At 37.7% G+C, this 26,157-nt stretch overlaps 1 protein-coding gene across 6 annotated transcripts in view; it reads left to right on the top strand.

The window, feature by feature from the left end:
• LOC145684445 (cyclic AMP receptor-like protein A) overlaps window positions 1-26,157 on the top strand; it is a 339,973-nt gene that overhangs the window by 163,525 nt on the left and 150,291 nt on the right. The window contains exon 2 of one of the 6 annotated variants that reach the window (XM_081756833.1): window positions 11,510-11,562. The exons of the other annotated variants lie outside the window; for them this stretch is intronic. Within the exon in view, the coding sequence (XP_081612959.1) occupies window positions 11,542-11,562 (21 nt within the window). The 5' untranslated portion in view covers window positions 11,510-11,541. The remainder of the gene's footprint in view (window positions 1-11,509; window positions 11,563-26,157) is intronic. 6 annotated transcript variants of the gene reach the window in all.

Below are 26,157 nucleotides of genomic sequence, written 5' to 3'. Positions count from 1 at the left end.
CCCAAAGTTGGTAACTTACAAGATAATTTATACATGATTGGTATTGTAGTTTTTATACTTTTATTATAATCTTCTATAAGTTATGATTTTACCAATTCTAAATGTAGAACGAGAAACAAGTGTAATATTATATTTGTTACGAAAAGCTTTTAAGCAATGATGCTTTCAGGACGTGATCTGAGGGAGAATTTGAGACCCCTCTCGAGCTAAGAAATTTCCGTCTTCAGGACCATATATTCGATCGTGCTCAATGTGGACTACCAATATTTGCCCTCCACCCGCATATTGAAATTCCCCCGATGATAATTTTCTGAAGTCACCACTGTTTATAAATAGTTTTTCGTTACAAATCAGAGGATAATAGAGTAGCGAGTATACTTCATTTTTTTAGCTATGGATTTAAGATTCGCAATTCATATAATGTTCCGTTCTAATCGAATTTGAAACAAAAGAAGTTTTCAATGAGTTACTCAAAGAAATATTTTCAGCCTCCGGATGAAAATAGGAAGACACTTAAAAAAGAAACAACTTGCTACCGGGTTTGAACACACAAACATGTGATTGATAGTGTATCGACCCAAACCACTCGACCGTTTTGTATGCCTTTACACATCTTCTTTAGCCTTTTGTGAAAGCAGTTTACTGTTCCATACTCGCTTTTGTTTATTCCGATACGACTATGAGTTCTCAGTAAATATTTGGACGTTACAGCTCTTGCAATGTATAAAAGTGTTTTTAGAATACATCACAATCGATATTATGTCCTGATAACATACGTAAAACAGGTTGAATTCATGAAATGATTGAGGTTGGACTGAGCGTAAATGTTTTCATAGTTAGGAGCCTGGATATGCAAACCCGCTTAACGTGGGGATTTAATTTTGTGAAATTTGGTACCAGATATAATTTGCAAACCGCTTGCTGTAAGCTTGAATTGCAAGTCGGCCAAGCTTGCATCCAGCTTGATTGGGAAACGTGCAAGCATGCCGCAAGTTGGATTCCAGCAATGAAGTTACATGGGGGCAACCTTGCATTTAGTGTTCCATTCAAGCTTGACGCAAACGTTTTACAAGTCAATAGCCAATGAAAGGCGAGTGATGCTATGACGCTCTGCGAAGGATCTAAAGTATTGCTTGCAAGTACAACAAAAGGCAGATTGTATGAAAAAAAAAATGCGTTTCAAGTGCAAGCGTAGAAAGTCAAAAGGCAAGCGCACGCCAACTGATCGAAAGCCGTCTTGCTACTAGGAATGGGTTTGAGCGTAAACTTAATTCATATTTGTCCTCCTCTCTGCTCTAACAGCTAGTGTGTCTGCCATTGGTATATGACGTCTTGGGTTCTATTCCCGGTAGGATGGTATCTAATGCATTAAAATGATTCACAACCTACTTTACAGGTAAATGTAAAGATGCACCTATCGTCAATAGCCTACATATCAGCACTCGTTTCCCCTATCTCCCGATTGTATTCCTAATGGAGTAACAAGTTTTCACAACAATTACATCAAAATATATCATATTGAACACTGAAACCTCTTCCAAAGGCAAATTGAGTCAATAATTAGATAATAATCCGTTGATTTATGTGATAATTTGTTCCGACATTTTTGAGAGAGTTATTACTGCAATTTAAATAAAAATATTCTTAACGATGTATGAAACAGAGCAATTAAAACTGCACGAGCGATTCTCTAAAGGATTGATTGAATTTGGCTTTGAGTAAAGTTTTAACTTTCTTCTCTTCGATTGAACTCAATTATTAGGATCAATCAGTAACACGTCCGTCCGTTACTCCGCAGGATAACTTTGGAACGGATGCCAATCTTTGTATTATATTTCTTTTGCAATATATAGCTAGAGCGTTTACCTCAGCCGATGATTTTAACCACAATCCCCTGCACCATCTCCTCTGAAACTGACGTGATACCTCGTGCTGATATATAGTATATTATAATAGTGCTAGATAAGCAAGTATTAAAAAAACAGAAAAATACGACTAAGTGAACATGAACACTCATTTTAAACACGCCCAAACCACTGAGCATAAGTTCGGAGTTTTATCTATTTTGTTTGTCTTAGACTTCGAAAAAGTACGCGAAAAATCGGTATTTAATCACTAATATACTATGTCTATTTAATAATAATAATAGTCTAATAATAATAATATAATAGTGAAACCAATTAGTTTTTATAATGACTTCGTATAGCACTGAGCATTATTTCTACCGCTGGAGGTGTTAACTGGTACGGACTGTCTTGATTTTAACTAAGTATTATTAAATTCTTCATGATTTTTAAATTCTAAAATTTCGCTACACACCTTAGGGAAATGCTTGACACACCAGTGTGTCACAACTCATCGGTTGAGTACCACTGATTAACCTACATTACAGTACATAGGGATGCGCACGAGACAAGATTTGTGGCTGTCTCGACTCGAAAATGTGCTGTAAAAGTGATGTCTCGACTCGAAAAATATATATTTTTATACTGGAAGAGCCGCGTTTCGACTCGAATTTTGTCAGGGAAATCCTGTCTCGACTCGTCTCGTGCGCATCCCTAACAGTACAACACTTCTGGGGGAAAGTCGGAGGTAAGGGGTCAATACGGGGGAGTGTTACCCTTCTTGTCCCCCTTCGGCGGCGTTACTGATATCACACCTCCTTTGTATTCATACCACTTAAGCAACTACCCACATGTATTACACATTCCTATAATCCAATGAGCGTTATTCTAATCTTGTATGTTGCCGACAGAAGATATGAACAGGAGCTCTCGTGTAATAAGATACGTCAATCGATCAGGTGAGATGAGAAAATGCAGATCATACATCTTATTCTGTCTCGGCTGTTGGAATAGGTTAACAATAGGGGTCCATTGTTCACGCATACCATTATCTGTTACAATGCAGAGTGCAACTGACAGACGTCACATCCATCACATTTGAGAGGTTAATGGTTTCTGTTCTGGTAATCCAGCAATTTTCAACCTATGGATCGCAACTCACTCATGGGTTCTGAGAGTGTGTGTTTTGGATTGCAAAGTTTTCGTATGAGATTAAACTGTTACATTTAACATGACGACGTTTTGAGTGTCAGTAACTTGTGAACATTTTATAAGTTCTGATGATACATTAAATTCAGCACTGTCATTTGAGCTTTTATGCTTCGGGAGCAACATCCCTCACCGAATATAAACAGAGTTTCCGTTTTCCATTAGTATGTTGTTATATTGATACATACACAACTTCTTGTTCACCTCAACCATAGGTTAATGGGCAACATGAAAATTTTAAAACTTTTCTCTCGCTTGGGAGAGCTGTTTTATACTTTGATAAGGCCTCTTCGTAACTGCACCTAGATATTCTAGCCTTGGTCTTCCTCTTACTGGTTTTCCTTCTGCTTTTCACTCTATCAACACGGTGATCCAATCGGAGTGCCGAATAAGATGGCCAAGCATGCTGTTTCTTCTTTTTCCCATTGTCTTCATGATCTGTCGTCCTTAGCTTCCTTTAGTACGTCTTCATTTCTTTTCCTTTTGGTCATGATATGCGCCAACACCACATTTCAAATGCTTCCAGCGTGGACATTTCAGCTTTTCTCAATGTCCACGTCTCCGATCCGTAAAGTTCCGCTCCTTCATACCAGGGTCTTAATAAATCGTAGAGAAAATAAAAATAATATATTTTATTGCTTTTGTTGCATACAGTAGTTCAGACGACAATAATTTCATTAATATGTAAGTCACACACTCATTTGTAAATTGAATGGAAATAAACGGACAAGCTATTTACCGTGTTCGACATTCCTGAACTCGTGTGTGTGTGTGTGTGTGTGTGTGTGTGTGTGTGACGTATCTTTCTTGTATAGTAAGCCTACCTTCGATTGAACATCGCCAAGCATCAATGAACGACAGGGCTCGAAACCCAGGAGGACGATGGGACAATTGTCAGTCATGATGGTGTGCAGTAAGATCGTCCCAGGAGCCCAGCAAATCGACGAGAAAATTCCATCCAAAATCTAGAGAGAGATGTCTCTTTCATGAAGTTGTAGAGAAGAATCTAATGTTTATATTATCCAAATGTCCAACTATCTCTCGACGCCCCTGGCAGTTGACTCCAACCACGGGTCAATTTCACCGGAGATGTGTCCCTTCCAATAATTGTAAAACGGTTTTCGTCCCCATAAATATTTGAAATATCTTTTGTTAACTATGACCCAAAAGAGGCACAACCGTGTATCAGTTTGGTACGTTCACAAAACAATGTTAGACAAAGTGGTTGTGAAAAAAGAAAAAGTATAAAAGTTTGTTTCCAATTGTGAAAAAAGTGAGGCAGGTTCTGGTTCTATGGAGGTGGACTAAACTGTAAAGTAACAAACTGTTTTAGTTTAGATAGCGAGCAGGAAAACGAGTTAGTTTAGCCAAAATCATAATTTTCAACTGTTTTTTTAAAACCATACATTATTGAGCCAGTGGCGGATCCAGGGGAGGGGTGATCGGGGATATCGCCCCCCCCAGAAGAGATTTTTTTTTTTTTTTAAATTTTTGAGCTGAGCGAAGCGAAGCTCTCATACTCGGGTTAGCCGTTTGGTTGTCCGCGAACTCCTCCTAGACCGTTTGGCCGATCTCAACCAAACTTAGCACGCTGATCGAGTATGTCGTGCTGAGTGACAACATAGGTCGAAATCAAAAATCCGATGTACCATCGAGGAATAATCACCGAAAAACGCTTCCTCCTAGACCGTTTGGCCGATCTCAACCAAACTTAGCACGCTGATAGAGTATGTCGTGCTGAGTGACAACATAGGTCGAAATCAAAAATCCGATGTACCATCGAGGAATAATCACCGAAAAACGCTTCCTCCTAGACCGTTTGGCCGATCTCAACCAAACTTAGCACGCTGATAGAGTATGTCGTGCTGAGTGACAACATAGGTCGAAATCAAAAATCCGTTGTACCATCGAGGAATAATCAACAAAAAAAGAAGCTAATAAAACAAAGAGTTCTCGAGACTAAAACTATTCCTGAAACGCCAGTGACTGAATTTGCACCATTTCAATTGCCGCAAACGATCAAAGACAAATGTTTGAAAAAGCTCGTACTTTACGTACTTTAAGCTCGCTCAGCTCATTTCATTGCAATAGGGCATATCCATTGCATTCCTAGTATATATACACATTGAACCCATCCTAGAGTTTGGAGCTCTTAAAAGTAGCTCTAAGTAGCAGTATTACAACCCACCGGTCCCCAGAAGTCCGTCCTGGATCCGCCCCTGTATTTAGCCTCATTTACATTACTTGTAGGCTTATAGGCCTAAAGACTGTTTTCAAAACTTTATTGTTTCTGAGTATTCACTTCACACTACATTTATTATTATTATTATTATTATTATTATTATTATTATTATTATTATTATTTTGTTTTTGACACACTTCGTAACAAGGTTGAATTTAACTGTTTGAATAAACAAAAACTGTAAAGTCTGTGTGTGTTTTTAGTACATTTCCCCAAAAAATAGACTATCGAAGGTAATAATAAAAGTCAAATTTTTAAAAGTTTTTGTTGGCTTTTTAAGTAAAAAAATGTCTTGAAATGCAGTGTGCGAAGACTATTTTTTTTAATTTTCCGGGGAAGAACCTGCGGATCCTCCCACGCTTTACTGGGAGGTATTACATACCCCAGTCTCTCTGATAGTCTGTCTCCCCAAAGTTTACGTACTGCTGACGCCAATGACTCTAACTAATCATTGCCTTGTTTGTAAAGACAACCACTAAAGGACATCCGCCCGGCCATAGCCCTCGGATACGTAGACCTAGCGATCACCGGCTAGAGAGAACCATGTCTGAGAGCCTGCTACATCAACTTGAGTTACTATTTCAGTTACAATTTCATTTTTCTTAAGTTAACCCTTTGTATCATTCTGTTTTCACCTTACATCACGTAGTCTACTTTCTTTTGTAAGTGTTACGTTTCATTTCATGCAACTCAGGTCACGATCCGACTTCGTAAAACAAAATGGCAGGATGGGATTGTTAGTCTAAATCCCCAATCGCCCCCATTTATACTGTATAAGACAAGCTACTGGTCAATCAACCTCACGCCTAATTAACATGTATGCATATCCGAAACTCAAGGAGGGATGATAATTTCCATCTCCCTTCACGTAGCCATCTCCTCACTCTTAGATTACTGTAATGTAATTTCAAGTATATTATTTTGTACTTACTGGATTTCAAGATACGCTTGCCAATTCTGCTTTATGGAGTTTCTAGACTCTGCCCACTCCGCCCACTCCGCCCAATAGGATAGCAATGTTTTGAGCCAACAATCATCGCGGAAACGAAAGTAGCCAATCAGACGATGGCGGAAACGAGAGTAGCCAATCAGACGCGCTGATGCTCGGTTGTTTTTTTGGCTTCATCGATTTAATAGGATTACGATACATATGGGCAGATCCTCTATTTGTAACATCCTTGGTACTAAGTTACAATGATACAAGCAGGGGCGGATCCAGGGGGCGATCGGGGCAATTGCCCCACGAGAAGAGGAAACTTTCTAATTTTATGTATATAAATAAAACCCATCCTAAAGTTTGGAGCCCTTAAAAGTAGCAGTATGACAACCCACCGCCCCCCCCAGAAGTCGGTCCTGGATCCGCCCCTGGATACAAGTAGTCTACACTGAAGCCTGCACTCCTTGCAGCTATACAAAGTCTCGTTGTTTGATACACGTGTATACGACAGGCTCACTTGAAAAGTGTAAAACATATTATAACATGTAATGCAACAACGCCCACATGGAAAATTTCTAGTAGACTCTACAATAAATAAATTAATTGTGTAACATATAAGGAGGGGTATATGTGCTTTCCCTAGGCTAGTGGACATGTAACTCCTAGGTTGCATGCTGCACTAGGACCCAGTCTGTTCAGCCTAAGCTCTAATCCATACTTGCTCGAGCTGGTGATGGCTTAGATTTATTAACAATGGGACTCATACTCAGAAAATCAAATGTGCCTCACACTAGCTGCGCAGGGCCGGCTGTACCATATGTGCAATACGTGCATTTGCACAGGGCAGCAAGTTCCGAGGGGTGGCAAAATTGTCATAACTATATTATTTAAAATGAATATATCCTGTTGGAAACAGACTTCATTATGATGATAGTTAAATTTATTCTAAGCTGACCTATTGGAATATTGCATTCATAGATCATGTTCAGATCGCATTAGTTTAGGGTCACATGGACAGTGCTAAAGCAAATGGTCAAACATATTCCAACATGACTTCCGTGATTGTTGTCAAATACAAGAACTCAATTCTCGAACGGTAGCAAACATCAGTTTCATTTAGTTAGTTATTACAATTTTGATATGAAAACAACTCTTGCCTTTGTAAGAAACAAATTCCTTATCATTGAAGATGGAAACAAGTTTCTTAAAGAGATGTAGAAGGAAAATCAAGAAATAAAGATAAAAGAGCTACTTGCACAGGAATTACAATCTGATATATTGAGATTGAAGCTCGACATTGAATTATGTAAAAAGAATTACCATCTTTCCTCTGCAGGTGTGTTTACTTTATCTTTCACTAACATAGAGTATGTTTGTAATGTTCCCGCCTTTCTGAGTGCAAGTGCACTTTTCCTCCTCTTCGTTGTTCATGATGGGGCTTTTAAGATTTGTTCTTTCTGGAGAAGGGGGGCATATTACCTAGGGCCGACCCTGGCTTAGGGTATAGTTGTAGCAATGTTTCCTCTTTCCTTCTTTTTTTTTTTTTTTAATTTCAAGGTTGTTATTTCGAAACACCCTTCATCCTTTATACAACAGTGTGGTTATGCTGAGTTCAGCAATCTATTTTAATCATTTATAGGGGAATCAGGGTTAGCAGCAAGAATGTTGATAGAGCTCTCTTCGGCTTAGGCATTAATGCACATTAGAACATTTGCGGTGACTGAAGTGTCCACTCTCTTCTAGTATCTTTATTTTCAATACACAGCGGCGTATTTACGATTTTGTTTCGGGAGGGGCTTTGCTAACTTTCGGGGGGGGGATTTGCCTGAAAATGTGAAAATTCTGCAAGATATTTCATATACTTTACTATAGTAAGTAAGATTTCGGGAAGGGGGGGGCTTAAGCCCGGAAGCACCGACCCTAAATACGCCACTGTTAATACAGATACCTGTACGTATGTTTGCACTTCAGTTGACTGCCTATTTTCTTCTATACGTTCCATGGCATGATCTTCTGTCGTGATTTTTACGCCACTTATTCCATAAACCAAACCAAAGCATTTGACGTAAGAGCCCATTTTGTGGGCCTAAGCCTGCTCCAACGCCATCTACTAAACTACGTCCAACTTAGTGGTGAGCACGTGGTCACCTTGTTTCAAACAGGCGCATCAGGAGCTTTCTACACCTATTGTGCTGCCAAAATGTCTTGAGCCGTGGTAAAAATGCAAACTAAAGCTCACACCCTCACACACCCATGCGTTGAGCCAATAAGGGTTCAGCTGTTGCTAAGCGAGAGAAAGTGAGTGGAATTCCTTCAGCCGATAGCAGCGCTTGCGACGGAAGACTACGGATCAAGTCAATGTGGTATATTTATAGTGGTTGTCACCTCTTCTTTTCACATGACACCCCAGTTTTGCTTCACGACGCTGGGTGGACGCCGAAAATTGGGAAGCACCGGCCGGAAATCAGTGTTTCTTCCAGACATGTTTTTTGGGGTGAGCACTGCCTCCCCTCCAGGCCGGTAGCCAGCCCAAAAATGTAGGGGGGGCAGCTGAAAGTAGGGGGGTCAATCCAACTATATTGTTGTTCATCAGCATATTATAATTCATTTGCAATCCTACCATGAAAATTTTAGCGGGGGCAGCAAAAATTTAGGGTGACGGGCCCCTAGACCCCCTGGATACGGCTTGCTCCCCTCCATTAACTCTGAGAGTGCCCCCGCCGGATGAGACCAAAATAATAGTCTATAATATAATAATATAGGATACTACCATCAGTGCCCCCTGGAATATTTTTCTGTAAGAAACACTGCCGGAAATCGGACCCGGGACCACGCGGACGTGAGTCCAACGGTCTAACCACCAAACTACGGTGCCCCCCAAACTTATTACATACAATGAAACAATTATGAACCAAAGACAATGTTTTTCTTCGCGTCATCCATTTTCAGATCACAATGATTCAATTCAGTTCAGAAGCGAAGAAAACAGCATGAAATGACCTTGAATAACTCATATAAGTAAAAAATACACCAGCAACTGTTTTTAAACGTTACTGACTTGTGAGCAAGTTGAACTACTGTGTGTGTGTGAATGTAAGTAGCCAATCACTGTACCGTCTGTTGCAACAAACAAAAGACCTTTGGTTACTTATACAGTATATCAAATTTTCCTCGTTCATGCTTTCCTCTTCCTCCTCCAACGGGACGGATAAAGTAAACACGTCGAACCTGGTGATACCGCATGCTGAATCAAGCTTCAAAACTCCTTTCCTTACATAAATAAGTAATGTTGAAATACAGGGTGGCCCAAAAGTACGTATAGAGTACTGTACTGATCAGCTCATTGCATTTTATATCATTTCTTATTGTTATCCATCAAGTAGACTTAGTTTCTTTATTATCTGTTCTTAATGTGTTTTTACTTACGTCTTAAGCTCGGAATAGCCGTAGCAAATAAACCCATAAACTAGAATGTTATGCTTGATCAATGCAGGGGGGTATACCTAATATTTTGGCCACTCTGTATAAGATTTACTTTAATTGGGTTCTAATTTGGGGATCTTAGCGAGAGGTTCGTTAATAAAATCTTATAAATGAAAGTGGAAAGAATATTTAATTGAGTTTAACTTATAGTGTATGAAGTTTTGTACTTCCTAGTGAATTGTCTTATGCACTGAGTAAAGCCTAGCACATACTGTACCTGTTGGTTGGTGAAGCTGAAATCTTTCTTAGGTGTCTATGTTCATTACTATCTACAATCATTATCAGTATTACATTACTACCCGTTATGCAGCTATGAAGTCATAAGGTTATTTTTTCATTCAGTTACATTCGTCCTATCAAAATATTCAATATTCTTATATTCATGTATACAGGGTGTTTCAAAACTACACCGACCACGTTTGGGAGGATTCCTGACACCAAGATAACACAAAAAGTATCGACCAACCTGGATGGACAAATGCTTCCTTTCGGAGTTACAGGCTGTCGAAAAAAAAAAAAACAAAAAAACTTTGAAGGTCTATAGCTCCAAAACTATGAGGCGTACAGTAGTGGGGTTAAAACTTCACTTAACAACTAGTATGTGCCCTATTAAAATATCCAAGTTTTAGAATCTTACGGTACTTCTGCAACAATTTTTATAGAGGTAGTTAATGAGTACTTCAGATTATATGTTCGTAGCTAAGCTCCCTCTATAAAAATTTGCGTGAGTACCTTACGATTTTGAAGCATGTATTTTTGTATAGAGTACATATTAGTTCCTAAGTGAAGTCTTGACCCGATTACGGTAGGTCCCATAGTTTTAGAGCCATGGACCTCTAAATTTCATTTTTTCAAGTTTTCGGCAGCCTATAACTTCGAAAGGAAGCATTTGTGCATCCAGGTTGGTCTATACTGTTTGTCTTATCTTGGTACCATGAATCACCTCCCAAATGTTGTCGGTGTTTATTTTGAAACACCCTGTAGATAATTCTTATATTCGTGTACTTATCATTCTGCTTATTCTTAAATATTCAATAATAAAAATCGTTACATAATTACTACATTGACTATCACAAGTTTATGAAACAATATTCATTAATCAGGTCAATTCGCCCATTTAATAACTTGGAGAAATAAATATCTTATGTGGTAAATTATAATACAGTGTGTTTGAAAAAGAACTCCTTAGTTTTAATGTGTCCTAGAATCTGTACAAAGTAACATACACTATTCTAGTTTGTGGTGTTTGATTCATCAACTCTCCAAGTTTGGCTCCCCTGCAGTTGGTAGGTCTGCTAGACCTTGAAACGGCACCAGTGCTGTTTTTTCCTCTGTTTCCTCAGTTCAGTCCAGGCAGGCGTGCAGTGCAGAGCAACTCAGCAACAATGTGTACTCCGCAACAGAAAGCGCAGTGTGTTATTTGGCTTGTGAAAACTGAGTCAGTATAACAGTGCAACGTAATTTTAGACGTCAGTATGGTGATGAACCACCTACAGCAAAAACTAAACGTAATTCGCTAAAGTTACACCTGAAATGTTGGTGAATACGTGCGAGAAGTGGAATATCGTCTCGACGTGTGCAGGGCCACAAATGGATCCCACGTTGAAGTCTACCAACATTAAATAAAACTTGAAGGAATTCTCTTTCATGATATGTACTTATTGATGTAAGTTTTCATTCATTTCCCAATTAAATTTATATTTAAAACTAGGGAGTTCTTTTTAAACACCCTGTATAATAAAATCCGTTTAGTTTTCTTTTGGTTTTGTAATTTTTTTCTCTTTTCTTTTTCAGGTAAGTAATTGTCTAGGATTCATTGTCGAATTATGTGTATAAGTCTGCAGTACGTGAGTAGTTGTTTAAAATTTGCATTTACATGTACTTATTCTTTTGAATCATTCATTCAGGGTAAGGTGCTTTTAAGATTACAGTCGCAGCACTTTGGCCAAGTCGACTAAAACACTATCATTATCCCAAAGTTGAGAAGTTGTATTAAGTTATATTCCACTAAATATTCATAAGTCACGGCACAAGTCGCAACCAAAATGGCGCGGGCATAAGTCCAACTCCGCCTGCACGAAATGATATATTGCTACAAAGTAAATAAGTGGAAGATAATAAATACGCTGACGCATATAAAAATTGAGTACAAAAGGAAATGAATCTAAAATATTACTTGTATTAAATAAAATAATTGCACGAAATGGGAGTTCGAAGCAGAATTTCGAGTTTTGACGCCACTTTGTCTTAAACTCGTTTATTATGTTTTGAAATATTAAAATTAATCGAATACTAAAGTAACTTAATATTTTTATTCTCATATTGAGCATTCGCCGAAAAATAATTTTATGCTTCTATAGATACTGGGTAATTCGATAGAAATCATAATGTACGCTACGAATAATGTAAGCTACAACTTTAAGATTTTATTTTCTAGATATTGTAATATTAACTGGTTAAATTCAAACTTTCAAAAATTGATGTTATTATAAAAGAGTCGTTCAAGTTTGACCGGGACTTATTTTTTCAGAGGAAACAAATAGCACAAGAAGCACCAAATTATATCAGCTTTTCAAAGTATTCTCCGTGCGCGTCGAGGCACCGTTGCCATTGTTGTGGCAGCTCCCTGATTCCTTTGGTGTAGAAAGAACTTGGTTGTTGTCGTAGCCACTGGATGACATCGTTCCGCAGTGCTGCATCTGTCGTGAAATTATTCCCTCCCAGGTGGTCCTTAAGGGGTGCAAAAATATTATCAATGGGTGCTATATCTGGACTGTAGAGGGGATAGGGCAGAACTTCCCAGCGCATTTCGGCCAGAGTTGTTGTTATCACATTGGTAGTGTGAGGGCGGACATTGTCATAGAGAAGAATGACACTTCCAGACAATATCCCAGGCCTTTTCTTGCGAATGGACATTCGTACAGCACCACTCAACAATGTGGAGTAATACTGGGCATTAATTGCGCTCTCTTTGTCCAGAAAATCCACATGGATAACACCCTTCATGTCCCAGAAGACACTTGCCATGATCTTTCCAGCGGACTGCAGCTCCCGTCCTTCGCGAAACTGTTCACACCACTCGTACACTCTTGTCCGTGACATCGTTTGTTCACCGTACTGTGTTTGCTATCTTCTGAAAATCTCAGCTGGTTTAACTTTCTCCTTCACAAGAAATTTGATTACACATCGCTGCTCCACAGCCACAGACACACTGCTTGCCGCCATGTTCGCTACAACTGATGCGCATGCGCCGAATACGTCATGCCGGACGCTAGTTACTCGAGAAGGAATACATTACGTCGCCCGCAAGTTTAATCATGATCCGGCTATTCATCGATTATTTACATACGAAAATCCCGGTGAACCTTGAACGACCGTTGTACTTGTTTCTTACCTAACTAGATTTACTATGTCGGAAAATATTTGCCTAAGTTGTCCAAGTTTTAATTTTCTCTAACATTTTAAATTTTTATTCTCAAATCGCGTTCTTTTCGGCATCTTTATGTTTTGATTTTTTAAATTTTAAGAGACTACGATTCTGCCTATTGTCAATGGAGCTTTGGGAGATTACCAGCGGCTCAACTTATTGGCCAATTCGTGTATCCTATTCAATAAGTATTCTGGTATTTTTAAAGCGTTTAATCTACTAATTATCGAAAGCCTCTTCTATGTTTACGAACAAAGGTTAGTGATGTGGGATGTAAATCTACAGCTTAACGTGCGATCCGAACAGTCGTTCTTTCAAAAAGTGTTCCAGGGGGGCACACGTAGTATTCTGGAGGGCACTGCTGGTACTATATTATTTATTATTATATTATAGACGTATTGTTTTGGTCTCGTCCGGAGGGGGGGCAGTGTCCCCCAAAAACATGTCTGGAAGAAACACTGGATTCGAATCACAACAGCTCCTATTGGAAATCAAACCCGTGTTTCTCGGTCGTAGCCGCGCGTACGCTAACCATATAGTCTGAACGGGGTCTATATTTTGGTGGAATTTGTTTCTCGAACAACTTTCGTTTTGCGGACGTTGTTAACAAGTGATGAGCGGTGATGACGAACCTCCATTTTAAAAGTTCATATTGGAAAGAAAAATAAAAGCGAAAAAAAAAACCGTCGTTAATCTTTGATGTTTCCGTTCTTGGGAGAATGTCAACCAATCACAATATTGGATTCATCGATCCTGCAAGTGTGAAATATTTCATTTACTTGTCACGAAAAACCTTCTTCCATCCAGCCTCTTTTTTTTTCTTTCTTTCTTTCTTTGATGGCGTTTCCTGCTGTGCAAAATGGGAAAAAGAGATCGAAAAGGAACTCCCATCTCGTCCTCTGTTGAGTTCAATAGATGCCTGCTTTCGTGTTTCTCTTGGAAGACGGCGGGAAAGTATCTCACACAACGTCGGCAGAAGAGATAAACAACGTATGCATTTTGTAATATTTTTCAGAAGCATTGGATTCTTACTTCGGAGAGACGACGATGGAAGAGAAGAAAGTATGGTATACATGAAGGAAAAGCGAATTCTAGATTTCAACAAGTTGACAAGCTTCATGGGCCCCTAACATGTCAAAAAAAAAAGATTTTTGAATGCCCGTCCGTCTGTCCGTTATCTCGATGTAATCTCGTTTAGACATCACACTGTTAAACGTATTATTATTATCAAGTATTCTGCCTTTTTGCAGGTCCTGGGACTTTTTTTTTTTTTTTTTTGAATTTTAGGTGTGGGGTCTGGAAATGTTTCTTCCACGCTTCTCGATCTTCAGCTTCCTCTTTTAACTCCCAATATTTTCTTCTATTTCTCAAATCATCGATCAGTTGTGTTCTTCTTCTTCCTATTCCTCGCTTTCCTTCCATCTTTCCTTCTATGGCGCTGTGAAGAAAACAATTTCTAGGCCTGGAAATGTTTCTTCCACGTTTCTCGATCTTCAGCTTCCTCTTTTAACTCCCAATATTTTCTTCTATTTCTCAAATCATCGATCAGTTGTGTTTTTCTTCTTCCTATTCCTCTCTTTCCTTCCCTCTCTTTCTGTGGCGGTATGAACAAGACAATTTCTTTATACAAGTTGTGTCTCCAATCCAATTGGCCTTCCTACGAAGGATGCTGGCTAAAAGTGTCCTCTTCTCTTCTATCCGTTTCAAAACATCTTCATTTGTTATTCTCTCTGTCCATTTTATCTTTTCCACCTTCCTCCAACACTACATTTCGAAGCTTTCTAAATATTTCTTCTCTAATTTCCTTAATGTTCAAGTGTCTGAACCTTAAAGTCCAATTCTCCATACATAGCACATGGCAAATTTCTTCCTTAGTTCAATATTAAGCCTGCTAGTTAAGATTGACCTTTTCTTGTTGAATTCTTGCTTATGTATGGCAATTCTTGACCTGATCTCTTTGGTGCAGTACGCGTCTTTCATCAAAATACTTCCCAGATGCTTGAAATGACCGACCTTTTCAAGTGCTTTTGCTTTACTCAGACCCATAAGAGCGCGTTTCCTTGCGATATTTTCATGACTTTGGATTTTTCGATGTTGATTTCCATTCCATATAGTTTCCCATCGGCAACTATTTTGTTAAACATCTCCTGTAGGTTCTTCGGTTCTATCTATAACAACCGTATCATCTGCATACCTAATCTTGTTAATGATCCGCCCTCCAATCTTGAAATTCCCAATTCCCATTAATGCTTCTTTAATTAAATATTCACTGTAAATGTTGAATAATTGGAGGCGACATACTACGTCCTTATCTCACTCCTCTTTCAATCTCCACACTATTGGTTTCTCTTTCATTCAAGCGCAACTTCACTTGTCCCATGTACAGGTTGCAAATGAGTCGTCGGTCTCTCCAGTTGACCCCGATTTCTTTAAGTGTTTTCAGAAGTTTCATCCAATTGACCCGGTCAAAAGCTTTTTACCAGTCGATGGAAGCACAAATACAGCTCTTCCTTTACATCAAGAACTAGTTCTGATATAATTCTCATAAACCCTCATCAAATCTAGGAGACTCGGGTGGACAGGCCATGTACCCACAATGGAAGAAAGTAGGAACGCTTTCAAAGTTTTAACTGGAAATCCAATCGGAAAACGACCATTAGGAAGACGTAGGCGCAGATGGGAAGACAATATTGGGATGGATGTCGCAAAAATTGGAATACAAAGTAGAAAATGGATCCAGTTGGCCAAAGACAGACGTGATTGGAGAGCTTTTGTGAACGCGGCATTGAACCTCCGGGTTCCATAGACCATAGAGTTAGTTAGGTCATTTCTCCTGAAAGATTAACAAGGGATACTCTTCTCTTGGGGCTAAATGTCTTTCAAGCGGAAGCTTTACTCATAGTTCATGAACAAATATTTCGTTAACAGTTCTACAATCTAGTGCAAGTTATAACTCACAAGATAATATCCACAATGGGTAGTTTACTCTTGCGGATAACCTACTTTCAGATGATTTTCTTAAATAAACTGTTCAGGTAATTTTGGTCATATTTCATAAATAAATATTTAATTAACAATCGTATAATATGACGTATGTAATTTTTCGTGAGAAAATGCACAAGAAGTAGTTACTCTTGCGAGTAAGTTTGTTTGATTTTATTTTCGGATATTTTCCCAAAACGGATATTATACTCATAAATTTGTTCCCATTTCAAAAATAAATGTTCCAGCAGTAACTATCATGACATTTAATTTCTTAAATGAGAGCCGGAGAATTTAGTTCGCTGGCTTTTATCTTTTATTTATTTTGAGGCACTAAACTTTTTCGATTACGAAGAAATACATTATTATTATTATTATTATTATTATTATTATTATTATTATTATTATTATTATTATTATTATTATTATTATTATTATTATTATACCTTGAAAATATGCTAGCATACGTAGTGCAATGTTGACAATTATTCTTTCCATCTGTCTGCCTGTCTGTCTGAGACGCATTAGGACAAAACTGGTAAGAGACATCAAGAAACGGTTTCGACACACGGTTCAAGAAACGAGCAGAAACGTGAAAAACACGACTAACGTCCCTCGTTCTTAGTTGCCTGTTTCGATACTTTCTTCTACTAGAAACAAATGTCAAACGTAGCATACGCTAGCTCGTGAACGAATAGCGATCGGTCAAAATTCAGTTCATATTCTCGTTTGTAGGAACATTCTAGTCTAATTGGTGTGACGCACATACCTCTTTCTATTTAAAAATATTATGTTATATCCAAGGGCGCCCATGTTTTGGTTTCCAAGGGGGGGGGGGCAAATATAAGCGACGTTTCAAAAATAGTTTCAAATTTTGCTCTAACTAATGCAAAAATTATATTGGATTTTCGATATTCTGAAGTACAATTTCCTCTAAGGAGGCAAGCGCCCCACCTTGCCCCCCTGATGGGCGTCCTTGGTTATATCCAATATGCAGAATTAAAGATGGCTGCCATGATGTGCATACAATCATTCAACTCAATCTTTGCACCAACTTCTAACATTTGCTGCTTTTCCTCCGTCCATGCATCTCTTTGTTCCTGCGTGTCCAAATACCTTTTACTATTAGATACAAATGTCAAACATAGCACACTCTATCTCATAAACAGAGAGCAATTGGGTGAAAAGTGAGTTCACAATCTCATTTGTGGGAATATTCAAGCCTAAGTTGAAATGTCAAAACATCCTTTGCGTTTTAAATATTGTGTGATATACAATATAGCGGAATTCAAGATGGCTTCCATAATGGCCACACACTCAATCAATGTAGTTTTTGCAATAATATCAATTGCAACATTTACTTTTCCTCCATCCACGTGTGTCATTATTACTGGCCGGTCCTACATCCGTGTGTCGTTATTACTACACTTTTGACTAACTCTGTATATAGATCCACATGTATGTTCTTAAAACAAAATTAAACGGATGATCTCTACAGGATGTTTTTTCACACTAATAAGTATTTTTGGACTTTGACCTAGCGGTGGAAATGGAATTGCAGAACCAAGAAGACAGTCATTATTAGATATAGTGTGATGGGGCTATGTCACGAGAATCCAAGCCCAGGGAGACGGGTATGCAAACAAATTTTCATTAGAAAGGTTGTTTCAGAACACACAACTATCAAACAAAATCAAAATCACCACTCAAGTTTCCTGTTTGTTACTAATAACTACTGATGTTCTTCCTTCTTTTGGACAAACACTTTAGCTTAGTAGTGGCCCCACATGGCGTAGTCGCGAATGGTATTACCTTTGGTGCGGGCGGTCCCGATTTTGATTCCCGGTGAGGCTTTTCTGAATTTTCCTCATTCACACCAGGCACATGCCGGGGTGGTACCTAACATATTAATCCCATGCTGCTTCCTTCCCCAATCCTTTCTTCGTTCCCTTTCATCGGATAGTGTGCTCGCCGAGGGACATCATCCCTCATATGCGACGGGCTAACATGACCTTCGATGCCGACAACCCAGAATTCCTAATTCTAATCCTAACTTTAGCTTATTAAGGGGATGCCATCCCCTCGTGTCCTCCTGATTTCCACGACTGCTTTGATCTCAGACATTTTAATCGTGGAGCCGTTTTTACTCGGGCTCTTTTTATCGGAACTCTTTTGTCGCAGGGCCCTTTTGACTCTGTTTTTTCTGTCCTCACCCTTTTGTCCAGGCCCTTTTGACACGCAATCTACATAGGAAGGATCCACGACCAACACACCGGATTGAAATTGTAGATAAGCGAACATTAAAGCAAGTTACCTTTACACATATAATTAATAGAGGCTATAACAAAACCCTAATACATTTGAAAACGTGCAATTATGTGGTGAAGAGTGCACTTAAAGCTCAACAATTTCATTCATTAAGGAAGAGGGTACATGTTACGTTGAAGAGCATCCATGATCAAGGGATGTATTCGTGGAATTCAACATATTCACAATTAGTCTAATCTAGTTTACCAACGCAAAAGACAGTGGAGGGTTGTGGGTAACAAGTGATTCCAGCCGAAAACAAGATGGAACTTGTGCCGCTCTAGTGTACATTGTAGTGAAGTTTACTTTCGTGAAATTTATCCTTGTTGTAGCACTACTTCTCCAGAGCGTTTTCCTTCTGTGTACATAAACCCTGCTTTTCGAGAAACTTTTAGAGTTCCTGAAACTTCCTGCCAAAGGATTTGATTGTCTGCTGTCGTACTAAATAGCTTCTACAAAGAGAAGTATTCACACTATGGACAAGTCAAAGAATGACGTCATATCCGTTAAGTACAAGGTACAAAGAAAGGGCAAAAAAAAAGTCACCTTCAAACAATATGGCCAGCAAATAAAAGATAATATCATATTTATTTCCATGCAAATACCTTTCTTAACTCAGTAGTTTCCAACCTTTTTATAACTGATGACACTTCGCTCACTAACCACATCGCGGCACACTTGGATGATTTTTATTAAAACTAGCTGAACCTGCGCTCTCTACACAGCACATCATTCACATATAAGCATGAATCTCTTTGTCATTCCTCACAACATCTGTACATGTCCCTTTACAGACACAAGTGAAAGACGTCTTGATAAATATGGGCAAGGGGTACTATAAAGGGGATATTTTTCAATTATTTTTTAAATATCTCGCACCATTTGCAAGATTTGAGCCTACTTCCGGTTGGAGTTTCTAATTCATGTATGATCAGTGTTTTCTTTCTTCTTCCATGCAGTATGTAATAAGCAAATACATTACACGCCCAATTAATTTAATTATAATGTCAGTGATATATGGTGCTCATTGAGCAAAACACTCCAAACAATAAAGATTCATCTTAGACTGCAGAAATGGTTATCCTTCCTTTTTCATTATTTGGCCTTGAAACAAACGCCTGAGACATATGTAACCCCTGTATACAACCGTGTGGTGTTGGAATGTATAACGCGTAGGATAAGTTGCTTTAGTTTATTTTTTAATTTCAACACTTCCAGTGTACCATAAAAAATGTAATAAACAAATAATGGCCATGCTTTTTAACTGGACAATCTACACAAAATCTCCAATCGATCAGTGAAAACGTCATCTTTCTAGAGCCCGTAGTTTCCGAGATCTCATTGTCGAAAGGATTGACCACAATCATATAAACATCCACATAAACTTTCTTTTTTTAAAAAAACACAAACATATAAATGTAGCATTTTAATATATAGATAGTATTTTTATTAAAATAATCTAAGACTGTAAGCTTTTTAAAAAATAGTGGTATTATTAGTACCGAGCATTATGCTGCCGCTGGAAACGTCAACTGGTTATAGTCTGTCTCAAAATGGTTTTTAACTCATTATTGAATGCGTTGTCACTTTTAAAATTTTGCGACACGTAGTATGCGATTGCGCGACACGTCCGTCCACATTTTAGTACATTTTGAAATATTTCACAAAATGTACTAATATCATTTTTAATACCTGAAATATTTCACAGAATGTACTAATATCATTTTTAATGTCTGAAATATTTCACAGAAGGTACTAATATCATTTTTAATACCTGAAATATTTCACAAAATGTACTAATATCATTTTAATACCTGAAATATTTCACAGAATGTACTAATATCATTTTTAATACCTGAAATATTTCACAGAATGTACTAATATCATTTTAATACCTGAAATATTTCACAGAATGTACTAATATCATTTTAATACCTGAAATATTTCACAGAATGTACTAATATCATTTTTAATACCTGAAATATTTCACAGAATGTACTAATATCATTTTTAATACCTGAAATATTTCACAGAATGTACTAATATTTTTAATGCCTGAAATATTTCACAGAATGTACTAATATCATTTTTAATATCTAAAATATTTCAGAGAATGTACTAATATCATTTTTAATATCTGAAATATTTCACAGAATATACTAATATTATTTTTAATATCTGAAATATTTAACAAAAACATTGCTAATAGATTTAAAACTTGGAAGATTTCGTAGATGTTGATAATATACTTGAAATATTTCACAGACACAGACACACACACACACACACACACACACACACACACACACACACACACACACACACACACACACACACACAATATTGATTAGATTAAGACTTGAAACATTTCACAAAAGATATTGATAACAGATTAAATTTCTGAAATATATCACAAAGAACATTGATAATTGTAATTAAGTTTGAAGTTATGTGCAGTCTGGTCAATGTATAGATACTAACTAATACTTGCTTCTAACTAGTAATAAATCACCAAATGGTATATCTAAGATTTGCAGTCATATCATACGTATCAAGTATCAGTAGGATTCTTCATAATAGTTATGCCTACAAAGCAACTAGTTGTGCTGCAGGAAAAAGCAAACAACAAACTACTTCTATACAAATACCATATTTATTTCTTTAAACCCGAGTTTCTGTCATCAAGCAATTATTCCTTAATTATCAACAAGCTCACACTTCTGTCATGAATCCATTATTCATCTTAATAACTTCTCAAACCTATAATAATTACAATTGAGCCTTCTGTAACTAACAGCCAAGTGAGATACTAAGAACCTAGTAAATATGAACTAACACCACAGGCTATTCTAATTTAGATTGCCTCTTTTTACCTACCAAGCTGCATTTTGCACCTACTTAACCCTTAATTATTAAGTCAGGGTGAAAAAACACCTAAGAGAATTATTTTAGTTTACCGCCAAAAGAGGTTAGCACCTACAAAACTATATTTCGGTGTATTTTATTTTTTTCTTATCACTCAGTGTGCTACTGGCACTGGAAGTGTACAGACGTCTGAAGTTTGACTGCTGCATTGAACATAGGGTGAAAATACACCCGGAGTTAGTAATAATGTGATTATACAAATGGTTAGTAATTAAGGGTTAATGTTCTTACATCAACAATAATAGGTTTAAGAGTTGAAAGATTCCGCAAAATATATTGATAATAGATTTAAATCAGACTTGAAATATTTCATAAAATATACTGACAATAGATTTGATATTTAAATATTTCACAAAATATATTGATAATAGATTTGATTCAGACTTGAAATATTTCATAAAATATACTGATAATAGATTTAGTACTTGAAATATTTCACAAAATATATTGATAATAGATTTGATTCGGACTTGAAATATTTCATAAAATATACTGATAATAGATTGAATACTTGAAATATTTCACAGAATATACTGATAATGTACTTGATACTTAAAATCTATTATCAATATCTTTTGTGAAATATTTTAAGACTTTTTGATAAGATTTCATAACATATGTTAACAATAAATTTAACATCTTAAAGGTTTCACAAAAATCTTGATAATAGTGTAAATTCAAGAGTTGAAGAATTCACAAAACATATTAACAGATGTAAGACTTGAAATATTTCATAAAATATACTGATAATAGATTTAGTACTTGAAATATTTGACAAAACGTATTGATAGTATATTTAAGACTAAAGATTTTACAAAGACCCTGATAATAGATTGATGGGTTGAAATATTTCACAAAATATACTGATAATACATTTAATACTTGAAATATTTCACAAAAAAGATATTGATAATAGATTGAAGACTTAAAGGTTTTACAAAGATATTAATAAATCCAAGAGTTGAAGGACTTCAAAAAAGATATTGACAATAGATTTAAGGCTTGAAATATTTCACAAAATACACTGATAATATATTTAATACTTGAAATATTTCACAAAAGATATAGATAATAGATTAAAGGCTTACTAGATTTCACAAAATATATTGATAATATACTGTATATTGAAAATACAAGCTTTACGAGTTTAAGATTTCACTATGATCTGTACGAAAGCACATATTCTGCTATTCTGCTATATCTCTATTTGCGAGCTTTGTGATCAACTTCGACATGTAATTATCTCTCAAATTGTAGTAATTTTCCTGTGTAAATGAGATTGGAATGTGACGTCATAAATGTAAGGCTCAGAGATAGATCACCTGTGCGTTTTCCTTTTTCCTTTACATTATATATATATATATATATATCAGGAGAGGTCGTTGTTATGTCACTGTACCTTTGTTCCATGAGTGGTTTGATTTCCTCGATAGGTTTGAAATGAAACTAATGAATAAGCCAAGGAATACACAAGGAGCAACATCCTTATCGACCATGGTTTTAGTATTAAAGTACAAAAGCTGATTATTGCAAGGAGAGCAGGATACCCTTTTGTTTTGATAATCTCACAGGGGTTGATGATGATGATGATTGTGTATGCGGGGAAAGTTGAATTTTCTCCCCTAGTCTTTCATGTGCAAATGAAGTCTTCGCGGATCGTGCCTTTGCAGTGGTGGCAGAACCTTTTGTCTCTTCTCCTCATTTCGCTGCTCTTTCTTTCCTTTCCACATCCGAACAAATCGATAATTAAATTGCAGTACACGTAGCCCAAAACGCTCCAATAATTCTTATGTTGTGATTTTTTTTTTTAATTTTTTTTCTCCAAGCAAAAGAGTAACTTAAGAACTTGCAGAGAAGATTTTTGCCTGGCCCCAGTGTTTGCTTTGCTATTTTAAACAAGTCTTTCTCCGCAGCTAAGAAAAATCATAATTTTCTTTTCTTCCTTGAATCTTGTGCACAGTGGTACAATATTTGAAATTAAGTTACTAAATTATTACTACAAAGTTAGGTTCATTTAACAATGTTATTGTTCTTGGTTCATAAGAATGAACATTAGTAAGCGAAGTGAAAGACGGAAAAGTTGTGAACAGTAGTAGAAATCTTTCAGAGTAAAAAAAAAAATCTGTTTAACGTACCATGTTATGCCCGTTAGGTTAAGGGAGACGATGATTAAGGAAAATGAATGATAATGGAAGAAATGGTGGAATGAAAAGTGGGAGGAAATTGGAGTATTTCGAGAAAACCCGTGGACACGATGTTGTCCACCACAAACTTACTTGGTCGGGATCGAACCAGGGACCCCATGCACTATAGGTAAGCGCTCTATCACTGGTTGAAAGGAAGACGTTGCAATTCAATGTTACAGGCATGCTCTGTTTCTAACATAATTTAATATCGTCTAAATACGTAGTGCATTATAGATATTTAATTCATTAGATAATAATGGGGCCGCGGTGGCTCAGTGGTAGAGCGTTCACCTCTGGTGCTTGGGGTCCCGAGTTCGATCCCAGCCCCCGCCAAGTGAACTTTGTGGTGGACAAACACCTTGTGCGTGGGTTTTCTCGGGGTTCTCCCATTTCCTCCCATATTCCACCATTTCATTCATTACTCATCATCACCGTGTCCTTTAGCCTAACTGGCATAACCGTGGGACGTAAAACTCAAAGATTTCATTTCATTTCATTAGATAATAAGGAATACGGATTGGAAGTTAGGACCTTGACAAGGAAGTCATCGCTATAAGCTTACGTAATGTACTAATTGTTGTATCAAGCTTTCTTTCTTTAGGTCGTAGCGATAAAATATGTTTTTATACATGTGACTACCCTCAAGAACCGCCACACAAGTATACATCACTCGTGTCCAGAAGTTAAAACACACTATGGCCAGTGGCACACTGTTGAAGACCTGAGATGCCAGTCTGTAGAATGGGACTTGTAGAGGACATAGCTAAGGACTACACTGAAAATTATATGACACAGAAACACAGCAAATGGTGACTATAAGATACAAGCCTTGTGGCAGTTTATTCTGTCAATTGCACGCCAGTGCCGTTTGACATCTTCGGAAGATTCAGTAACAGGGTATGATCACCTCGAAGGTGTATTGCAAAATTATCTTTTTTCGGCAGTAAGAACTACAATTAGCACATCGGAATTTCGACTTTCTCCTACACCTTTTATTATAAAAATTTAATTATATAAAAATATAACACAATTCAGTATAATAGAGGTCCGAAGATCAATACAATGTTCTGTGTGTAGATTGTAGTTTGGTAAACGGGTGTCATAAGCCCAGGCGGCCAAGCGGAGGATACTCCAAAGCTAAGCAGTGCGGTAAGGAAACCACAGAGCTTCATACAAGCTTAGTGTTGAGGTTTAGGATCTCCCAGTACTCCAGGCAAGCAAGGGGAGTAGTTAAGGTCCCACAGAACTCCAGGTAAGCTAGGTGAGCAAGGAACTTCAGAACTCCAGGCAAGCTAAGAGTGTTCAGTTACGTTAGATCTCCGATCTCCAGGCAAGCTAAGAGAGAGAATTTGACCAGCTCAAACTGATGCCAATGGAGGTCCTGCAGCGTGTTTTATACCCTCTTCATGGACAGCGGTGGCGTTATTGTTCCTCTTCTGTCACGTGCCATGATGATGACGATCTCTGTCATGTGCTTGCTCATAGTAGTAGTGCTATAGTTTTGTTTAAAAATTAGAAGCACGTGTAGGATATAACAGTATGAATGTTGCAAAGCGTAGATCAGGACACTCAACAACTCTTAAGGTGATGCATTTCAGTCTTGTACAAGGAACTGTCCAAGGTCATCGAGAGTCCGGGGAGCTGGATTTCAGATTCCAATTCGACATCCAAGAGTGTCCCAGACATATTAAATAGGATTATGATCTAGGGTGTATGGTGCTCTCTTAACGCGTGATATCCTCTTGTTCCACTACTGCATTGGCGAAACCTAGAGTCATATGCATGCGTTTCTCAGGATAGCGTCTCAGTATATCACACCCTTCACAGTAACCTGTGAGAACAGACGCAGAAGTGTTAGTGCCTCTAACATTATCACTCTGAACCATAATCCCTGACATGGGTTTCGTTTCGCAGGATCATGACGTGTTCCCGGTCACTACCAGATGTACAGACGTCAAGAATCACTCACCGCAGTGAATCGGAAGTCGTCAAATAAGATTACTAAACCCGACTGTCCTTGAGTCTACTCTGGCTGGCTAGACACCATGTTAAGCGACTCTGTTAGTGTTGTGTCGTGAGTGGAACGCCTCTACTGGGTCGCCTTGCATAAACGGACACCTCGCGTAACCATCGGAAGATATCGATACCTAGGCGGCTGCTAATGCAGATGCAGTGCTGGTTGGACGTTTTCAGGAATGCCAGATAGCAATTCTCGCGCTTGGTTGTGGCACGTGGGCAACTTGACCCATATTGCCTTCGAATGCTTTTGCTTTCCTAAAAATCTTCTCCACAGTCGTCATATTACACTACAAGCCACATCCAATTCTCTACCCACAATTCCTTGACTTTGCTTCATTTCTAGTTTACTGATGACATGGCCACACCCAGGGGCGTATTTAGGGGAGCTTCCGGGCTTAAGCCCCCGAAATGTTATTTACTATATTAAAGTAAATGAAATATCTTGCAGAATTTACACATTTCCAGAACTAAAGTTGGCAAAGTCCCCATCCTCGAAATAAAATCGTAAATACGCCACTGGTCACGTCTGAGTCATTTAGATGCGTTCTTTGTACCATTCTCTATGCTTCCTACTCATTTGATGTATACCTACCCAA

Source organism: Thermobia domestica, chromosome 4, assembly GCF_964235325.1.
Source record: "Thermobia domestica chromosome 4, izTheDome1.hap1.1, whole genome shotgun sequence".
Taxonomy (NCBI): Eukaryota; Metazoa; Arthropoda; class Insecta; order Zygentoma; family Lepismatidae; genus Thermobia; species Thermobia domestica.
The sequence above is the reverse complement of the archived record's forward strand: the minus strand, read 5'-3'. Positions and strand labels throughout refer to the sequence as shown.